Genomic DNA, 21,195 nt, shown 5'->3' with positions numbered 1-21,195 from the left:
CTTAGCTGTAGCTCCAAAGGTGAGACACGCATCCCAGCCCTGCTGGGAAGGTGGGCGGCGGCAGGGGGGTCATCCCAAGGCTGGGAACTGTAGCAGAGGGGATCAGGTCCTGGTCTCCTGCCATGGTCCCCCAGCAACACACTCCCATCCTTCCCAGGGCTGGATGGGAAATGTTTGCTGGCCCATTCTCACCTCTCCCATCCTTAGCGGTGTGTAGCGTGGTGGTCATAACTGAACCAGAAGGTCTGGGTTTGAATCCCAGCTCTACCACTTATAGCTGTGTGACCTTGGCAGGTTACTTCGCCTCTCTGTTTCCCCATGGAAAGTCGGAATAATACTAGTTCCTTTCTCCTAGGATTGTTGTGAAAATTAAGCGAGTCAGTGTGTATTAAGCACGGAGCCCAGTGTGTGGCACAGTGGGCACCGTGGAAATGTGAGCCGTTATTACTATTTCACACTTGACTTGGCTTTCCCCAGCGTCCCCCCTCCCATTGGGGTTCATCCCCCTGCAGGTGGCCTCCTTGTTTGTCATGGGTTGGCACTGGCTGGGCTTGGGGACTTCTCGGATCATCCAGCCTGGGCCAGGTTTCCCCTCTCCCCTCCCCCAGTCCCTCACCGTAATCCTACCATTACCCTCGCCGGCTTAGTGTGATCGTGTTGTGAATCTGTCCCTCCACTGTACGCTCCTGGAGGGCAGGGCCATGCTCAAGCCATCCCGCTTCCTGCCCGGGGCCTGCTCAGAGCAGGTGGGAGCACACTCTGGGGCAGAGTGAATGAGGAGAGGAGGGGGCAGAAGATGGGTCCTTCCTTCTGCTTAGCTTGATCACTGCTCTCACGGGCCATGTGTCTTCTGTGGGGCTCCCTGCGAGCCTGACCTTCGCTCTAAGTTAGAGGCCCCCTGGGGGTGAGCCCCAGGTTTACACCTTTACCCTGGGTATTGGGACCTGAAGCCTTGGACCGCACAGGTCAAGTCTGCCTCGAGCTTCCAAATTGCTCCCCTCTAGGTTGATTCTTTTTTCTTTCTTTCTTCTTTTTCCGTAGCGTGTTGTAACCATTAAGCTCCAGGCAGGGGTCAGACACCTGGGCTCCATCTGCTTAGGTTGCCTGCACAACTGAAATCCCCCAATCCATTCTGGCTAGTTTTCTCATTAAGACAATCAGACTGGATTGATTACATTAGATCAATGGCTGGACATCAGCCAGCAGGAAGCCAATCCAATGAGCCTGGACGATCAGCCCAAGAATGAGGTCCCTCATGGAGCTGCAGTGGGCACCACGCCCTGAGGATGGGGCTCTGGGAGGCAGAGGCGGTGGGTCAGAGGACTCAGCAGGCTGGACTTTGGTGTGAAGGCATCAGTGTCGCCCGGGGTGTATCTGGCAGGAGAAGAGCCCCAGCTCCTGGGAGCTGGGCAGGGATTCCGGGGACAGCTGGTGGTGAGAAGCATCATCTGTGCTTGCAGACAATTGAGACTCCTTCCCAGGCAGTCAGCCTGTTATCACCGCCCCCCCCGCAACCACCATCACCACCGCCATGGCCCAGGGTTGGAACTGCATCTCCTTTGGGGCGTCAGGGTGTGCTTGATGGGAGATTTGGGGGTTCAGGAAGCAAACACCAGTTTCCCAGTTCTCTCTTCCCTTCTCACCAGGAGTCATTGTATGAGGCTGGGAATGGAGGGGGATGGGTGCCTAGAACACCATATCCCGATGTTCCAGGGACCCTGGCTGCATGAGATGCTGGTGGGGTTTAAGGGATGGCTGAGCACCCGTATTCAAATACGTTTGGAAGCACTAGATTAAATGCATCTCAGCATGTACATTTCCTACAAAGCTTAGGCACATTGCGACTTTCTAAAAGCGGGGATGGAGGTGCAGTGTTGGACCGCAGACCCGTTTCTCTGGGGTATCTTGTAGAAATACATTGAGGCACTTCCTCCAGGTGCCAACCGGTCCTACTTTCATGGGACAGTTCATCCCAAGAAGAAGTGTTTTCAGGATTGGAGGGATCCATGGGAGCCAGGAAGTTTCTCAGAAAGGGAGGCATCGATGAGAAGGTAGAAGAGGGTGATGAGCTCCGCTCAGGCCCGCCATCACCATTCACATAGACCACAGTGCGAACAGCGCCCCCTACAGTTCTGCCGGCTCCTTCCCCCACCCCACCTGTCAGCCCAGCCCTCCAGATCAGCTCATGCCCTCACCACCCCATCTCCTTTCTTCCATAGGCTACCTGACTGTCAACATTGAGCCTCTCCCACCCGTGGTGGCTGGTGATGCTGTGACCTTGAAGTGTAACTTCAAGACAGATGGCCGCATGCGTGAGATCGTGTGGTACCGGGTAAGTCACCCCCACTATCCCCTCTGTACCTATGGCCAGGGCTGAGCGTAGCGTCCCCAGAGCCTCTCTGGGGATCCTCGCGGGTTTGGCTATATACTGAGCCCTAACCAGCCCTGAGCTGTCCTGTGCTCTCTGCTAGGTCCCCATCCTCTGCTGAACCCCTCCTGGAAGATCCTTTTGCCCAGGTATCTATTTCTCTTCTGCCCTCAGTATCTATCTCGTGCTGACGTCTTTTGTGTCCCTAACATGCCCTTATGTTCAGGAAACCCCAACAGTACCTAGTATTGGTTACTAAGAAGGCTGCAGGCCCTGATTCCAGAGTAACTAAAGAGAACCGAAGGGTGGAATTTGGGGCCTGAGGATTTGGGTGATGTTTTTCGCAGGGGAGAGAGAAGAGGACAGCTCCCTGCCTTCTTAAAAATCAAATTACAGACATAGTCTGCCTTCTAATCCGATTACACCTAGGACTAGTCCACATGTCTGGCACCCCAAGGTCTAAGGAGGTCTGAGATGGGATGTTGATAAAGATGAGCAGATGCCCACCTGCCCGAGGCCCAGGTGTTGGCAACAGGAGAACCAGCTTTGGGTCATGGAAACAAGTGTTGGCCTTTTTAGCCACCGATAGACATTTCTATGTGTCTGGACTGGGCATCCCAGCCTGGCCTCCCTTTGCCACAAGGGAGTCGGGGCTGGCTGGGCTCAGGAGAAGGTCCAGTTGGCATTGACTTTCTTGCAATGCCGTACTCAGGTTTGCACAGAGCCAGGTACCGCCATCTGGGGTACGGGTTAGGCGGAGAGTTGCTCTTCCATGAGCTACAACAGGGGGTGGCGAAATGTTTCGGTGAGGCCCAGATAGTAAATATTTTCCTCTCTGGGGACCATATGGTCTCTGTCGCAACTACCCAGCTCTGTGATAGTGTGAAAACAGCCACAGACAGCGTGCCGATGGAAGGGCATGGCGGGGTTCCCATAAAATTTTATTCAAGGACACTTGAATTTCATGTAATTTTCACGTGTCACAAAATCTACTTCTCCTTTTTAATTTTCTCAACCACTGAAAAAGGTAAAAAAAATGTTCTTGGCTCATGGGTCATACAAAAACAGGCTGTGGGCTGACTTGGTCCACCAGCCTTAGTTTGCCGGCCCCCGATCTAAAACCAACACTTCCCTAGGCTTTGTAAGTTGTGTTGCCCTTTCTTCAAGTGAAACCAATGGGTGACACAGTCAAGTGTAACTGCTCTGGAAGGAGCGTGGAAGTAGGGGGTGGGGAGTGGGGAGAGGAGGGGGAAGGTAGGGGGTTGGGTGGGCGCAGCTTGGTGATGAGGCGTCTAGAACTGGTTCCTTTGCTCCTTCAAGCTATTGCCACACCCACGGTGCAGTGCCAGGAAACCCAATGTTAGAGGATCCTGCTGGGGGCCACTCACCATTCAATGCCTTGACTCGGAGCTGGGCTCCCTCCTTGCTCTTGGTCCAGTCTTGCTTTGAACCGTCCTGTAGTCACTGTTCCTTTCTTGGCCTTTGAGTCATCATTTGCTGGTCATTGCTATTTTGCTGGGTGCGGTGACCTGGGCTCCTTTTAACCCACATCATTGCTCCCCATCTTAGCATCGTAGCCCCTCCTACTTAGAATCGCCTCCGACAGTTGGATCCCCACAGGGCCCCGGCTTTAGAAGAGGTTTCCATCCTGGATAAATCAATGGGCCTAGAGAAAGTCAAGACATATGTTAAATAGTGCCATGAACTGAATCACTAAGAGGTGTGTGTACATGATACGGGGACTGCTTGGCCGACACACGCTGTGAGCATCTCATTAGCACCTGGCAGAGGACTGGGATAAATTAACTCCAGCTCACTGCTGAGGATGGTACTGCATCTCTTCCTCAGCCTTGAGTGAGGGGTAGTGAGAGACCTGCTGAGAGAAATACAGAGACCCGATGGGAACAGTTAATAGGAGTGAAGGTGGGAGGGAGCTTGAAAACAGGAAAATACCAATAGGCATCTCATTGCCTTCCCATCCTTTGAAGCAACTATCTTCACTCTTGTTTGAAATCAAATGTTCCCGCATCAGTAGTGAAAATCTCCCTGCAGAAGTAGCTACCAGGGCTGGGGCAACAGCAGTGCCAGACCGAGGTGTAGGAAACCAAGAGCAGGCTTCCACATGGCTCACGTCTGTGTTCTCTGAAGACCAGGGACGTGGCTGGGGCAGGACGAGATGCCTAGCTTCCAGTGCAGACAGATTCCCCTTCCCCTTCTCTGCCCCAGAGCCGAGCACCCTCGTTCACTGCCCCCCCCATCTCCATCCTGGCCTGCGATCACATTGATCGCTTTGAACACCAGTTAAGTCTCTTGCGGGTGTCAGGCCCTGCATATCAGGCTATGGTAGGCTGCACTAATTAATTTATTTTATTTCATTTTACATCCTTTGACTGAGAGCGTCTGGAATGAGGGTGGGGGTGGGGATGCAGATGTATGCAAATCACATGCAAATTGCCCACAGGAGCCAAATACTTGGGCCCTTTTGATTCTGTAGCTGGACTGAGGAAGTGGGCTCAGCCGACTTGGTACTCTCCCTGGGACCAGGGGAGCCCTGCATGCCCTGTCTATGATGGTGAGGATGGGGCAGAGGACGGAAACAAATTCCGGGGAAATGGCTCCACGCTGTCAGTTCTCTCTTTGCCTGCTGCCACTCTGGCCTTCTGACACCTATCACCTCTTTTCCCAAGGAGTCAGCTGAACGGAGAGATAAGAGCTTACCGAGACGGGGGATCCGGGAGCCAAAGCCAGGGCAGGGCTTCTGGAGGGTGTGGGAGAAGCAGCAGTGGAAACCCCAGTTTCCTTCCCCAGCTGGATCCCCCCCAGACAAGCCCCCACAGCTTTATCCCCCCCATCTCTGTCTTCCCCCAGCTGCCCACCCTCCCAAACAGGGAGCCGCCGAGCGTTGTTTGTTTTCTGTACGTGTGTCTGCTTCCCTCCCCAGCTTCCTTTGCCCATCCTTCATGAAAGAGCTTACAGAGCCCGGCTTGGAAGGAAATGAATAGATTACACAGGTCCAGCCGGGACTGTGTCTCCAATCCCTTTAGCAGGGAAAAGCAGGGCATTGTGAGGAGGCTGCCTCTGCCCACTCAGCCCAGTGGGCACAAAATGGCCCAAAACATGTGTCAAGCCCAGCAGCCTCCCCTCTGGTCCTAAAGACGTTATCTTACCAACGGGGTCATCCTAAGCTCTCCAAAGCTTTCAGAAGCAAGTGGATTGGATTCTTTGGGTAAATTGGGGGAGCTGATGGAATTGTGTGAAGCAAAAGGGATCACCCCCTCGGGGTTAACAAGAACACTGTCTCATCATTTGGGAAGGTCTTGGCCTATGGACCCCTTGGGGATGGGGTAGGTGGGCAGGGAAATAGGAGGAAGTGGCCAGGGCCTGCACCTTGGACACCTTGCCCCATGGTCAGGCCAAATTATAGAAAAAGATGACAAAATTCTAGAATAGACTCAAGGAAGTGGACATGATCAGAGCCCCTGGGTCTGTGCTGACCCATATGGTAACCGCTTGTCACATGTAGCTATTTAAATTTAATTAAATCAAATTAAATTAGAAATTTGTTTCCTCAGTCAGACTTGCCACATAGGATTAGTGGCTACCATATTGGACAGAGCAGGTATAGAATATTTCCATCATCACATAAAGTTCTATTGGACAGCCTGCTGTAAATATTTGAAAAATAATTTTATGGCCCCTCCTTGGAATGTACTGTACTTTCCTGGCAAGGGACTGAAAGTGACTGCTCACTGAGCCAGCTTTCTAGGCAAATTCACTGTAAAGTGAATTTCAGAAAAATGAATTTTATTTGTTGTGTAACCTGCCATCATTGGATTGCGGGGAATGGGGGGTTGGAAGAGGGCTTATCATTCTCAAAAGATTTCTTTGAAAACATAGAGAAGATGTCAAGAAAGTTTTCAGGCCCCTGAGGTGCTGGTATCTTAGTCATCTATCAAAGTCCTGTTCAACTTAAGGATGCTTCACAGCCTTTTCACCATCTCCCACGTTTTCTTCACTGTTGCATGGGTTCCCCTCCCAGATTTGAGTTTCCCAGGCTTCTTCAGAGCTCAGGCACATACCTTTCCTTTTTCCCTAGAAAATATACAGCAACTAATAGAGTAGGGATGCAATTCCACGCTTGGCCAGTAGGAGGCAGTCGCCTAACAACCAAACTATTCTAGCATTAAGGTTGGGACCTGGTTATAGAAAACGAATGATAAATAATATCCTCTACTTAATTATTTCTATCCATTTACACCTAAATTTGGGGACTCATTCAGTAATTCTGCTAATACTAATCTGAGTGACTAACATTATTGATGTTACCTTACTCTGTGCCGGCCACTGGATTAAGGGCTATACATACATGGCTGCATTTCATTTTCATGCTGGCACTGAGGTTGGTAGTATCATTAAGCCTGTTTTTCAGATGAAGACACTGAGGCCATCCAAAAAGACTGTGTCAGCTCATGTTGCCTTCCCTGACTTCTGCAGAAAGTTCTAGATGCTTCCTCCTACATGATTCCTCTTTGAGGGTCTATACTCCAGCTCTTACCTCATTATGTCAAAATATCTGTCTGCCCACTGGGCCGTGAGCACCTCAAGCACAAAGGCCACGTCTTTTCCCCATTATATCAACAACACCTAGCGGAGAGTCATCTCAGTAAATATTTGTTACATGAACAAATGTTAGAGGTGGAAATGCACACGCACGTTTTGACAGACCATGCCAGGTAGCCCACTGCCATTTCAGGTGGACATCTGTGTCTAGCTGATCGTATCTGTCTGCCTGGGGAGTGAGTGTGAGTCCTTGTGTACTCAGGGAGCTTTGTGGAGTATGGAAAAAGAGGAACATTTCTTATTAGGGAACGCTGTCTAAACTCATTTACTTGGAGGTCACCTGCCCAACAGGCAAAGCCAAAGGTCTGTTTATATCATAGAAATCCATTAAACAGCCACAGAGGATCCTGGGAATTTAACTTTTCACAGCAGTTTTTATCATCTTTCCTTTGTCTCCTCTCTTTCCTTCACAATTGGTTCCCAAGAGCTGTGCTGGGCTCAGGTTACAAGGCCACAGAAAAGAGCCACAGAGCAAGGCAGAGAGAGAAGGAGATCTACAAAGAGTGATAACTTCAGAGCCCCTTATCTCGCCTCTTTCACGTTGTGGGGAACGTGTGCCTGAGTGTTTGTTTAATGGTGGAGATTCCTCCTCCACGATGCTGCCTGGCCTGGGGCGAGCTCCCGCCCTAGGGCTCTGCTGGTTGCCTGGGCAGTGAGGGTTTATGGCTGCTCTGAACCATTAGAGAAAGGATTAAGCCTGGAGGCTGGGAAGGGTAAGGTAGGGAGAGAGGACTTCAGCGTCAGAATACCTGCATACCTGTTCAGGGCATGTGGCTTCAGGCAGTGACATAATCTTTCTGTTTTAGAAACCTCATCTGAAATTGGGCATGAAACCACCTACATTGTAGGCATAAATGAGATAATGTCTGCAACCAGACAAGCCCAGTGCCACTGCAATCCTTTTATTCCGCTCAACAAAAACTCATGATGGGACCTGTTGAACGAATGGCAGCCATCGTCCTCTCATGTCTCTTGGTAACAAGGGATCCCAGAGAGGGAAATTATAGAACCAGGGTGGAATGTGTTGTGGGAGGATCACCAAAATAGGATTCCTTGAGATCCAGCCTACCACCTGCCTTGCCGACACAGACAGGCAGAGATAATACTTAAAGCGTGTACCCTCTTTGCCGCTATGTGGTTCCGCTGGTGAACTCACTGGATTTGATTCTTGGAAGGTCATCACACAGCTAAGCCCTTTCAATGGATCTTAGCTCCCCCTGAAGTCAGAAGCTATTTCAAAATGGCTTTACTGGCACGGGCCCTCTCTTAGCCTCAGTCCTTCAAAATGTTTTGTTGTCTGAAACAAAATGGAAAATGATGATCCTAAAGGGACATTACAGCCTAATGATATCATAAGGGCAAGAAGACAGGTACAGTCTTGGTGATGAGTAGAGGCTAGGGCCCAAGTCCCGGAGAACTGGGCTGCATCACTCCTTTGGCCCCTCTGGCTTGGAGCCCATCCTGGCAGCCTTTGGCTTGGAGGGGCCCCTGGCTTGGAGCCCATCCTGGCAGCCTTTCAACCTGGCTGCTCCTTGCTACCCCCTTCACAGGTCTTACAGCTCCAAGATATGGAGGAGGAAGGGATAAAGGAAGACAAGAAGCCTTCTTCACTGAGCCAGGGCTACGCTGGCTGAGCTGCCTTATCCAGCTCTCCATTCTCGCCCCCAGCCTCACAAAGGAGCAGGCTTTCCCTGATGGGGAATGTCCCATACCTAATTTTATCACACCAGTCACATAAGAGGAAAGAGAAAGTACCAGCGAGAAGGCCCACCAAAGGACAGCTGATTGTACAATAAATGTAGTGCCACATAAGGAGGAGACAAACATCTTTCTGAGTCTAGTTCCATTGCCATCTTTGTATTCCACCCTCAGCCATAGATTGTATCCATCCCATGTCAGACAGCTCCTCCTTCTGGGGGTGGAGTGATGGGAGCAGCTTTAAGCTCCCTCTAGAGGTCAGAGTGTGAATTGCAACTATCGCATACCCAATTCTTGGTTTTTAATGGACGTTTGGTTGCCAAGAGGCAGGAGTTGCCCACTCTAACTGCTCCTTAGAATTTCCAGAGGGACTTGTAAACACATACTGATAGCTGAGCCTCACCCTACAGTTATTGAATCAGAATCCCCTGGATTGGAGCCGCAGGGTCTTTGTACGTTTAACAAGCTCCCTCAGGTGATTATAATGCGCTCGGCTCAGGCAGGGACGGAGCCCTGGTGTTTGGGAAACTGTTAGAGGGAGCTGCTCCATTCACCCATTCAACATTAATTCAGCACGTGGGTACTGAGTCGGATGGTTCTAGGCACTGGGGGGCGCATCAAGGAACAAGAGCACAAGATCCTGAGCTCATGTGGGGGAGTTGGCGGGGGTGGGGTGGGCGAGAAGTTAAAAAGATAAACAAGCCAGAAAATACCGGATAATGATAAGGGCGCACACAATTACAATAGCATGATGGCATGGAAAGGGATTAGATGGTCGGGAAAAGACTCTCATTTAAGCTGAGACCTCAAAGGCAACAAGGACCCCGCCATGCCAAAGTGGGGAGACGGAGTATTCTGGGCAAAGGAAAGAGCACATGCAAAGGACCTATGTTGGGAGCAAGCTTTGCATGTTCAAAGAACAGAAAGAGAGCCCACTGCGTGGCTGGAATGAAGTGAACAGGGGAGAGTTAAGAGATGAGGTGAGACAGATGAGCGGGACCATTCATGCCAGACTTTGAGCTCCAGAGAACTGGGTCTGGAGTGATTCTAAGGGCAGCAGGAAACTTTGGAGGGCTTTAAGCAGGGAAGTAGCAGGATATGGTTAACTTTACTTAAAGGTCACTTCTGGGTGAATGGACCATGGGAGGCAAGACTGGAAGCAGGGTTATTAGAACAGTTCAGGCAGGAGGTGGCAGTGCCTTTGGTGAGTACCAGGAGGGCAGTGGTGGAGATGATAGGAGGGCAAAGAAATTCTGCTGTGACTTGCAGGTAGAGTCCCAAGGGCTTGCTGACATGTGCAGGGGGGTGGGGGGAAAGGGAAGATTCGGGGTGGCTCCTGGCTTTCGAGCTTTTGCAGCTAGATGTGAGGGATGGCGCTGTTTCCTGAAACTGGGAGGGTAGGCGGAGGAGAAGGATGGAAGGAGTTCTTTATCAGCCATGGTATGTTCCAAGTGCTTCTAAGACATGGAGATGGAGCGGTCAAAGCAGCAGGGGAAGCTAAATCTGGGATCCTGGGGAGAGGTCAGGACAGGAGATTTACCCTTGAGGGTCATCAAGGTGTGGATGGATCTAAAGCCATGGGCCTGGATGAGATGATGCCCCCAGGGAGGGCGCAACAGAAGAGCACCCAGTGTGGACCCTGGGCACTCAAGATTTAGAGACAGGAAAGTAAATCAGTGAAGAGATGGGGAAGTAGCAGCCAGCAAGATATAAAGAAAGCTGGCAGAGTGGGGTGCCCAGATCCCGAAGGAAGGAAGTAATCCAAGAAAGAGAGAATAGTCAGCTGCCTCCAGTGTTCCAGTGGGAGGACTTAAAAGAACCGAGGAAAGCAGCCCCCTCAGAGCTAGTGGGGGCAGAAGCCTGGCTTCAGTGGGCTGAGGGAAGTGCGACGACCAGCTGTGGAATAGCCTTGAGGTTTTGAGTATTAAAAGGATTTGACCTTGAACTTCTGGACAAACCTTGCAGATAACATAAAGACACCGTTGCTTCTGTTTGGCCCATCTCCGTTTGCATGTCGTTCATAGGTACCAAGGACATTATCTATTCCACACTTGCCCCGTCTTGCAATCCGCAACTGATGGCAGCATCACCCTCCTATTCAAGGATGTGGAAGTGGCTGCTCAGAGAGTTTAGGGGAGTCTAGGGTGATTCAGCAATGCATTTGGAGGAAACATCCCAGCTCTAATCACCCAATTAGCTCAGTGGCCTGTGGATGACAGCCATTCACATAACCCTGCTCAGTACAAGGTACATGAGGCTGGAGATGCAAAGAAGGACCCTCTTCCCTCCAGGGGAGAGCTTCCAAGTCCAGGTGTCATTAAATTGTAAAGATCTGTTTCCTTATCTAGCCAATGGGCTTGATTGGCTCCCCATAAGCATCTCCCAGGGGTTTGTGTGAAACAAAGGAGATGCCTACAGAAAAGCCATTTCCCTCACCCTCAGTGCAGGAGAAATAGGCTTCACTCATGTCCCTTTATCCTCTTTTCCGCCTGGCCACGTCTTACTCATTCCCTCCTCTGTGCAGCCTTCTGACCTTGCTCATCAGGCAGAGCTCGGAGATCCTCCAGCGTATGTTCCCTCCGCATTTGTACATTCTTCGATTAGCGAGGTATCGCCTGGTGTTTTATTCCTTCTTGTCTTTGCGTCTGTGGCTGAGGTTTATTTATCTGCTTCTCCCATGTGTGCTGTGGTACCCACAGGCCCTGGACCAGAGTCTTCATGTGGCATCTCTGGATCCCTAGGGAGGGGGTGGATAGGCTTCTGGAGGTGCTTGGATCCCCAGAAAGTATGCCCAGTATGTTGCGTACATTTTTTTAGTGGAAAGGGACCGAATGTTCTCAAAAGGGTCTGTGACACCCCCTAAAAGTTTCAACCATAGCAACAGCAGGTGTCCAAGGCTTGTGAGGGTGAAACGTGGAGGGCGTCATTACCTCCACCTGCGGGTCACCAAGGTGGTACTCAGGATGGGTCTCGGAGACCAGGGGGCTGCAAGGCTGTGACAGGAAGCCTGTGGCCCTTGAGCTTTCCAGGGACCTGGCGGGCAGGGGCACTGCATTCAGCTTTAGATGGGAAGAGCGGTGGGGGGATGGGCTTAGTCCAGATGCCACAGACCAGCCAGCCCAGCTGTGTGCACAGACACTGTGGGACGGGAGAAGGAGGTAAGAGGGGGAAAGGAACGGCTTGCTTTGACAGCAATTCAGCACTCACTCTGGCATGAGGGAAGGTGTTCTGACCAGAGAAATCTATCCTCTTTGGGGAATTAAGATCAGGTGTCTGATACTGGCAATGAGACCGTTTCTATGCCTAGAGGTGCTCACACAAGGCTTATAAGGGCTCTTGGCTCCCAGACCGTTGGTGGGGTGATGGGGAGAGTGCCAACAGTTGGAGCGGATGCCCAAATAACAAGATGTCCTGTTGGAGCACATGTGGACGCCACCTGTAACAGGCTGTCCCACTGGATGGTCGTGAAGAGAAGACAGGGTAGACTGGCAGGTGCAAGGTAGACGCATTGATGGGGAGTTTGTCTGCACTTACCAAATGCACAGAAAAGAAAAGAGCAGGGGCCTGGGGGCAAAATGTCCTGCTGTGTGACCTTGAGCAAATCACTTCCCCTCTCTGAGCCTCAGGAGTTTCGTCAGTAAAATGACAGGATGAAGTGAGATGGTCTCTATAGGACGTGCTCTTTCCCATTTTACAGCCAACCCCCCGCCTTCCTTTCCTCTCCTCCAGCAGACCTGGCCTGGTGGAAGAGGCTGGCACTGCACGGCCAGGTGCTCCCCGGGGTGGGGCTTGGGCAATTCCTCATCAGGGTAGAAATCCCAGCCCGAGATGCTGTCGGGCCCTCTGAGCCAGTGGGCGCCAGAGCTGTATGAAGCCCAGAGTGTGAGTTCCAGCCGACTCTGCCTAGTTGAGCCCTGCTGGGTTTAAATGACAAGGGGGCTGACTTAACTTGTGGGAGGAGAATTAAAGGTGAACTTCCGCTCCAGCACACCAGTGACATAAAAGAACATGACTGAAATGAGAGATGTTTCCCAGAAAACCAGCTCAGGACGCTTCTCCCTCCTAAGTCCTTCCTCCTCCTTTCCTCACCTTTTCTGGGTTGGGTGTGTCGTCCTTATATGAAGAATGACTGTGTCCTCTTCCCAAGAGGCTCAGAGATGTCCCCAGGGTCATCACAGTCACCCCGATGCAGACAGGCACAGCCTGGCCCTTTTCTAAAACACACTATGGCTGCCCCACACTTCGCAAGAGCTCCCCATTGCCTTAAGAACCAAGTTCAAGGTCATTGGCCCGGCACGCAAGGTTCTTGATTCAAGCTCCATTGACTGATTTTCTCCAGCCGTGCTTCCTACCACGTTCCCAAATGGGCCCACCACTGGAATCATACGGCCTATATGCAGTTCTTGGAACATGCCAATGCTCTTTCCCACCCCCGTGCCAATGCAAATGCCACTTCCTCTGCCCACCACGCCCTTACCCGCTCCATCTGGCAAACTCCGACTTGCCCTCCAAAGTCAGCTGCAGTGTCACCCCCAGAGACATTTCCTCATCCTTTTTTCCCTTCCATCTTTTTCTTCATGCAATCACCATGACCCAGGCATCTTAAAATACTCAGAACTCTACCCTAGGACTTAACGCACTGGACACAGATGTTCACTTATGCAGCAGCTATTTCTTGAGCATCTACTATGTGCCAAGCATTGGGACTAGAGCACTGAGTAAGAACAGTGGGGTCTTGTCTTTATGGAGCTTGTAGTTAAGCAGGGAAAGAGATGTGGCCTGGAAGACTGTCAAATTTCTTTGAAATTGTGGTAACTGCCCCCAAAAAGACAGATGCCTGCTAACTGAGAGCTCACAACAGGGGGATTAATTCTAATAGTTGAATGTCTCACTTCCAGAACGTAAGCACCTTCTTGGTAAAGACCAGGTGTCCTGTTTGTATCTGAGCACATAGCTTAGAGAATGAATAAATGAATGAGCAAATACCTGATGTGGCTGAGTGACATGGAAGTAAACCCTTAGTTCATGAGGTGAATAATTTTCTCACAATTAGAAAAATGGATGGGATGATTTGAGGACTGGTGAGTTCCCTACCCCTGAGAGTGTCTAAGCAAATTTTAGAGTGGCCTCCTATCAAAAATACAATAGAAAGAATTTCTGGCTCCCTGGCCCAAGGGAGCCCAGAACAGGATGACACTGTCCATTTCAGCTCTGGACTTCTGTGCTACGTCAAGTTCAGCCACCCAGCGATGACATCATGACAAGGTAGGGATGAAGCCTCCAGCCAGCTTGGCTAGCCCACACATCACGTGTGGGACACCAGGTATCCAGAAAGTTCTAGATTCCCCCGGAGAGGGGTGATTGTAGATGTTCTGGGAATCTGCTTCATGTGGGTGCCCCACCCTTGAGTGAACATTCAAAAGAGAGGAGGCTTCAGACACCTGGGGGCAGAGAGGTGGGGGGAGAATGTGAAGGGAGTTAGTAAGACCAGATACAGAAGGGCAGTCCGCAGCTGAAGGTGTCGTAAAACACATCTCTGTTCATGTCACCCTGCCTGAAACTCATCACCGAGGCCTCTCTGCTGCTGTTGGGACAAAGATCCGAGCCCTGGTGTCCTCTTACAGGGTCTGGCCCTTGCCCGCCTCTCCAGGCTCATCTCCTGTGTGCTCCCGTGAAGGAAGAAGCTGCGGGCGTTCAGAGACCTCAGGGAGCCTTGACCAAAGGAACAGGAAGGACTGGGGAAGGGCAGAAAGGGTCCTGCAAGCTGGACCCGCTAATTCTCATGTCGGAGCCTGGGAGACTGAGGTTAGATGGGGTTAAGCACCTTGCTCTGAGTTGTGCAAGAGAGAGAGGTCGGGTCAAGCTTTGAAGCCGCTCTCTGACTCCAAAGCAATGCTCTTTCCTTAGGCTCCGCTGAAGGCCGTAAATAGCGTCCTGGGGGATGGGAAGGATTTCCGCCCGAGTGACAGGCAACCCGAGGGCTGCACCCTCAGAAGGGCTGAACCCCTCCGGCTTTGGGGAGCCTCTTTCTTCCTTCTTCTCCTCATCAACGCCATCGCGATGGTTTGGGTCTGGTGCTGTGTCAGGGACGTTACAAAATCATCCCACTGGCTCCTCACGGAAACCATGTGACACCGGCACTTTTGTCCATTTTAGGGTTGGGAACATTGAGGCTCAAAGAGGTAAAGTAACAGACCCCAAGCCTTGCAGACAGCAGGACGGCGCAGGATCTATCCACTGGCCTGACTTCCCCTTACAGCCAGACCTTCTTTGCACCTAGGCTTGCCCACAGAACTGCAGGGGGCGTCCAGATCCGCCTCTGGGAAGCTCCTTAGCTCTGGTACAGCGTGAGACAGAGAGGGCCAGGGGACGGGGCGGGGCTGGCTGCCTCAGGATGTCCTCATCATCCAGAGCCAGAGCCACCTGTCTGCAGAGGCAGCGGTACAGATCCATGCAGGGGCTGTCAACACCAAAGGAGGACCCAAGGGAAAACACAGCTTCCACCTGCAGAGATGACGCAGACAGCACGGTTCACCTACCCTGAGACAAACGTGCAGAGCAGACAGGTGGAAAGGACAGGACCCTCCCCTCCCGCGCCCCTCCCTGCACGCCCCCCTTGCACAGGGCATCTGCCCACGTCCCTTGGATGAACCTGAGAAAGCGTTTGATGCTACTATCCGGAGCCGGGTCTTGGAGCACAGCCCTCAGGAATCCCGGCAATGAGGGAGAAGGGTGGCCTGGATTAGTGGAAGGCCTGAACTGGAGACTATCCTTCAAGAAATGAATTTGTTGATTATTATTATTAACTATGTTGCAAGATGGTGGAGTAACTCAGATGGGTCAAAACAAGTGTTGTCAAGGAGTGGATCTTGGGGGACCTGCTTTCATGGTTATAATAGTCCCTTCAATTGGCGCATTAATTATACGTGAGCAGATGCTGCCAACATAATTGAGGGTGTGGGAAAGCCGCTTCTTAAGTGGTTTGAGCACGCGCCCCTCTAACCAGGTGCACTCGATGGATATCAAATGACGGCAGGCTTGATATTCGGAGATGGAGGGGAGTGAGTCCTGTCTGAACGTGTGGGCTCGGACTTCGTGAGATGTCCAGATCATCCCCTCGTGCCTTCTTTCCTTCACGTATGGAATGAACACCTACAGGAAACCTGCGCGGAGTTTTGGGCGCACCACCGAGATGCCGACCCCGGCTCACGCTCTGTGGGGAGAGACGGGATGTCACAGAGCCACAGAGCAGGAGCCCACTCTAGTCTGGAGCTGCTCCGGAATGAGGAGGGGACAAAGGGCGTGGCCAGTAGAGCCAAGGGCACGTGCAGAGGCCTTGAGGGTGGCCCATGGAAATCCCATCGGGCACTGGTGAAGGCTGGAGAAGGAGAAGGAGAGAAGGCTGAGGGCAATCAGGGACCCGAGAAGAACGAGCTACAGTTGGGGTTCCAGGCAGTGGAGCTTGGCTTGTATCCACAGGGAGCATTCGAAGAATTTTTTTTTTTTTTTTGCGGTACGCGGGTCTCTCACTGTTGTGGCCTCTCCCGTTGCGGAGCACAGGCTCCGGACGCGCAGGCTCAGCGGCCATGGCTCACGGGCCCAGCCGCTCCGCGGCATGTGGGATCTTCCCGGACCGGGGCACGAACGCGTGTCCCCTGCATCGGCAGGCGGACTCTCAACCACGGCACCACCAGGGAAGCTCACATTCGAAGAATTTTAAGCAAAAGTGCAGCTGCGTCCAGTTTTACAGATCTCTGGACCCCTCCCAGAGATATCTGATAAGCATCTCAGACTTGACACAGCCAAAGCAAAATTCTGTATTTCTCCCCCAAACCCATTCCCATTCTTCCCCGTCTCAGTAAGTGGCATCACCGTCCAGCCAGTTACTTCAGCCGAAAACCTAGGGCTCTTTTTTGCTCTTCCCTTCCCTTGCCCCACCCCCAGCCTACAGCTCTTCCATTGAGTCTACCCTCAAAACACGCCCCGACTCCACTTGCTCCTTCCCATCTCCTGGCCACCAGGAGCCTCTATCACTACGTAGAGGTGGCAGTCTCCCCTCTGCTGCCTTCTACCACCCAGCCTTGTTAGTGTTCCGTAAATAGCCTACAAGTCCACTCTTCCTAAAAGTCCAAGTTGACCCGATTCCTGATGTGCAGAACCCTGTGCTTTTCGATGGTCTTCCAAAGAAGAACAGCCTGTGCCCCGAGGAGTGTGTGGACCAGTGGTGAAGAGGCCGCTTAGCGAAAGGGATGCTGGAAGCAGAAAGATCTGAGTTCAATTCCAGACTCTGCCTCTTCCTCTGTCACCTCTCTCAGCCTCCACGTCAGTGCCTGTAAAATGGGCTGATGATAATAGCACCAACCTCTCAAAATCATCCCAATTTGGACAATAAATCACACTGTCTGTTGCCAATTCCCAGCTTGCAGGAAGTGCTTTTCATATGTTAACTAGAGCATGATGGTGTTCTAGTTTTCTGTGAACACAGCACGTCATGATCCCACAGTGTCAGGCTGAGATGGGACGGGCAGGGGTCTCTGCTTTGAAGGGGTTGTTGCAGGTCATGCTGGAGGCCTTCCTCTGCATCTGAGAGCACGTGCTGGAGGGGGACCAGATGGAGGCTGGAGGGAAGTCGTTCAGCGGATCCCTCGAAGAAATCCAACCGCATTGCTGAACCATTTTGGCCTCTCCAAACGATGCTGTACTCTCTATTGATTCATCTTTCAACAAATAGTTATCAGGTGTCCACTCTGTCCCAGGCAAGGTGCAAGGTGCTGCTGTAGAGGTTCTAGCGGAATAAAGGAAGCTGGTGATGTTTGCATGTTTGTCTTTTCTGCAAGCATCTTACTGACACTTGTCCCTTCTAATAGGCTTTTTGTTTAATTTCAATCTTTTGGATTTTTAAAAGTTATGTAACTATATTATTTGCAAATAATAACCTTTCTCTTCTAACACCCGAGAGACAGTATCTCATAATGTATAAAAGCACATGTCCTGGGACCAGATCACTGAGATTCAAATCCTAGCTTTGCCACTTAGAAGCTTTGTAACTTTGAACAAGTTACTTAAACTCCATGCCCGTTTTCTCATCTCACATAATGAATTTAGGACAGTGTCTGGCACTATGTATGGTGGTGTTGTTACTCATTGAATTTCTTATAATTTCTTGCCTTATTCCATTGCCTAAAATCTCCAGGATGCTTGTAATAAAATCCCAGGATGCTTGTAATATGTTTCCTTGTCTTATTTCTGGTTTTCGTAGGATTGCGTTTAACATTGCATACGGTACTTGCTGCTGGTTTCCAATAAATACTATTCTTGTCATGTAAAAGAATTTTAGTTCTATTCCAATTTCACCTAGAGTTTTTATAAAGAAAAATTAATTAAGTTCTTCTTAAGAGTCTATTGAAATAATTATATGGTTTTTCTCCTTTAATTTCTAACATAATGAGTTATGTTGATGGTTTTCCTAATTTTGAGCCTCCATTGGGTTTTTATAATTTCTTTGAACAAATATCTTGTGTTCCAAATGAAAAGAACTCTCAAGGATTTATTTTTTATTATTATAAATGGAATCCTTTTTTACATTTATTTATTTTATTTTTGGCTGCATTGGGTCTTCGTTGCTGCGCGCGGGCTTTCTCTAGTTGCAGTGAGAGGGGGCTACTCTTCATTGCGGTGTGCGGGCTTCTCGTCTCGGTGGCTTCTCTTGTTTCGGAGCACAGGTTCTAGGTGCGTGGGCTTCAGTAATTGTGGCTCGCGGGTTCCAGAGCGCAGGCTCAGTAGTTGTGGCTCAAGGACTTAGTTGCTCCGCGGCATATGGGATCTTCCCGGACCAGGGCTCGAACCTGGGTCCCCTGTATTGGCAGGTGGATTCTTAACCACTGCGCCACAAAGGAAGCTGTATAAATGGAATCTTTCTCACTGGATTTTCTGTGGGTCTCTGGGATGAAAGAATGCAATGCAATTGATTATTTTTGTGGCTTTATCTTGCATCCTACAAATTAGATGAATTCATTTATTCTCTTTAATAAGCATGTGGTGGCTTTCCTTGTATTCTTTAGGCATTCAGTTTCCTCAGCTGACATTTTTCTTTCTTTCTTTTCTGTATTTTTTGGATAGGTTGCATTTATCAGCAAACAAGTATTCCTACTATGTGCCAGGCGCTGAGCCAGGTTCCGCTTCCTCGATTACTCGTGTTGTGTTTGGCAGGGTGAGGTAGCTGGGGTACCGTCCTCTGCAGACGTATTGAGAACAGCAGCCTGAAGATGGGAAGGAATCCCACCAGGTTTCCAAAGCCACTTAGATTCTGATCGGGCTTCAAACACCATTAACCCTCAGGCCAAGCCGCCTCCTGACTGATGCCTCTCCCCTTTCAGGGGCAGGAGTAGTTAGCCTTGAACCCAACGGGGAGCCAGACCTCTGAAATGCAAGCGTTGTTTCTTGCAGGGAAAGTGAAGATTGATGCCCTAATTCTGAAATCTGGCCTTGAACTGGCCAGCTCTGGCCAGCTCTCTGTCCCTCTTTCTGCCCTTGAATCTGGGACTCGCTTGAAATAAAAAGGAGAAAATATCTCAGTCCATATTTTTTCCAAGCAGCATCTCAGCCCTGAGGGGCTTGGGATGGAGATGCAGTGTGCCGTGCTCCCAGACATTCCCCTGAGCCTGTGGACCATGCTCACTCTCCCTGAATGAGCGTCTCTCAGAGACTGCTGGCATCCCAGTCCCCAGCAGTCCCCAGCAGGCTCCACTCTGCCTGGCGCTCCTGCTGCATCAGGCCCTGCATCTTCCTGCCTGTAGTCCTGCTTTTGGGGGTTTTTTGAGCTAATTACACCATCTCATCATTCTGCGGACAGGCCCCCTCCCTCTTCCCAGAATCTCGCACCCCTGGGAACATGTATCTTGTAATCTCCCTCCATCTAACACCAGTCAACTTAATTATCCTTGTGGAGCTTAGGACTGCAACCTCCAGGCTCACCCTCTGCGGTCTCATCACCTTGGGCTTCCTGCAAAGATGGCAGCGGGTGTCTCGCTGTGGCGTCCCTGGAGTTATGCCTGACTGAGAAGGCAAAGGGACCCAGGATATTCCCTAATCACCGAGCCTCATTCTTGGGGCACCTCTTATTCATTCACACCAAACCACTGTGTGGGTTTGTGGCAGCCTGTCTAGCATGCCGCTGTGGCACCAGAGAGCCATTCTGCCCACACGAGGCACAGACTTGAGCGCCTCCAGGAGCCCCAGGCCACCCTGAGGCTCAGCCCCCACCCTAGGCTCTCAGGATATTATAGGAGATTCCTCAGCAGCTGAGGCTCTCTGGAAGCTGCTTGGGACTCAAGGAGGGAGAACAAGTCCTTCCTGATGAGTCACATCATGCCGGGCATTAGGCTAAGGGGTGTCCCTACACCACCCGAAACAGGAGCTATACGCAGCTCCACCGAACAGATGGAGAAACTGAGGCTCAGATGTGTGATGGGATTTCCCACAAGTTGCAGGGCTGGGACGCGAACCCAGGTCCTTCTGACGCCGAGCCCCACGCTAGCCATTTTCTTTGTCTGTTGAGATGGTCAGTGGATGTGAATCCTCCATTTCACAGGGCTGCCAGGCTTGATGACCCGAGGATGGGGCCAGCTCTGTTAGGCTTCCAGAGACAAGACTGGGGCTCTGACCTATGCTGGGGCAGCAGCAGGGGCACCCCCTTCCTCCTCTGAGCCACCAAAACCCCACCTGGGACGGGCCGCCGCAGTCCACCCGCTACCTGTCTTCGTCATCCTGGGTAGTAGCGGGGAAGGAGGACGTTGTCATTTGAGTGTGAGCTTCCAGAGTGCTTGGCACAGAGGTGTTTCGGGGGATGGCGAGTTCCCTGCAGCTGCCCCAGTGCTCTGGCCAGCGAGCCTCGGCTGGAAGCAGCCTATGGTGGGTGTGGCAGGTCACTGGTGTCTACAGCCTCTGTTCTGTCGCCTGGAAAATGAAGGGAATAATACCCCGCTATGAGGTACTGTGGCTATAACATGAGATCATTCTGGCAAGTGCACGCCAGAGTGCCTGGAAAATAATATCAATAACAACAACAATAGAAGCGAATGTTTACTGAGCATTGACCCTAGGCCAGTCACTGTCTAAGCGCTTCACATATGTTGCCTCGTTTCATCTTCCTAGCAACCCTCTGGGAAGGTACTATCCTGGTCCCCATTTACAGATGAGGAGACTGAGGCACAGAGAAGCAACGGCTTGCTCAGGATCATAGAGCTGGTAAATTAAAGAAGTGGGATTCGAACCCACACTCCTATTAAGTATTTCGGAATATTAGTTCCTTCCCCAAGCCTCTCCTCCTCTTCCCATGCACCCGCAGTCCGCCCAGGCCAATAGACCATGAGCTAAAAGGAAAAAGCATAGGCACAGAGGTGTCTACAGGGCACGGAGGATGGTTCCTTAGCCCTGAAGAGAGATGCCCACAGAACACGCCAAAGGAGAGGCAGCCAGCCTGTTGGGATTGTAGATTTCCTGCAAGCTGA

The 21,195-nt window shown here is 51.1% G+C and overlaps 1 protein-coding gene across 1 annotated transcript in view; it reads left to right on the top strand.

Annotated features, from left to right (window-relative positions):
* Positions 1-21,195, top strand: part of IGSF21 (immunoglobin superfamily member 21) — a 160,190-nt gene that overhangs the window by 19,044 nt on the left and 119,951 nt on the right. The window contains exon 2 of the mRNA XM_027108292.1: positions 2,220-2,332. Within this exon, the coding sequence (XP_026964093.1) occupies positions 2,309-2,332 (24 nt within the window). The 5' untranslated portion in view covers positions 2,220-2,308. The remainder of the gene's footprint in view (positions 1-2,219; positions 2,333-21,195) is intronic.

This window comes from Aethalodelphis obliquidens, unplaced genomic scaffold, assembly GCF_003676395.1.
Source record: "Aethalodelphis obliquidens isolate GAN/ISIS:26980383/991018 unplaced genomic scaffold, ASM367639v1 scaffold9, whole genome shotgun sequence".
Taxonomy (NCBI): Eukaryota; Metazoa; Chordata; class Mammalia; order Artiodactyla; family Delphinidae; genus Aethalodelphis; species Aethalodelphis obliquidens.
Note: the sequence above shows the minus strand (reverse complement) of the source record. Positions and strands in the feature narration are given on the sequence as shown.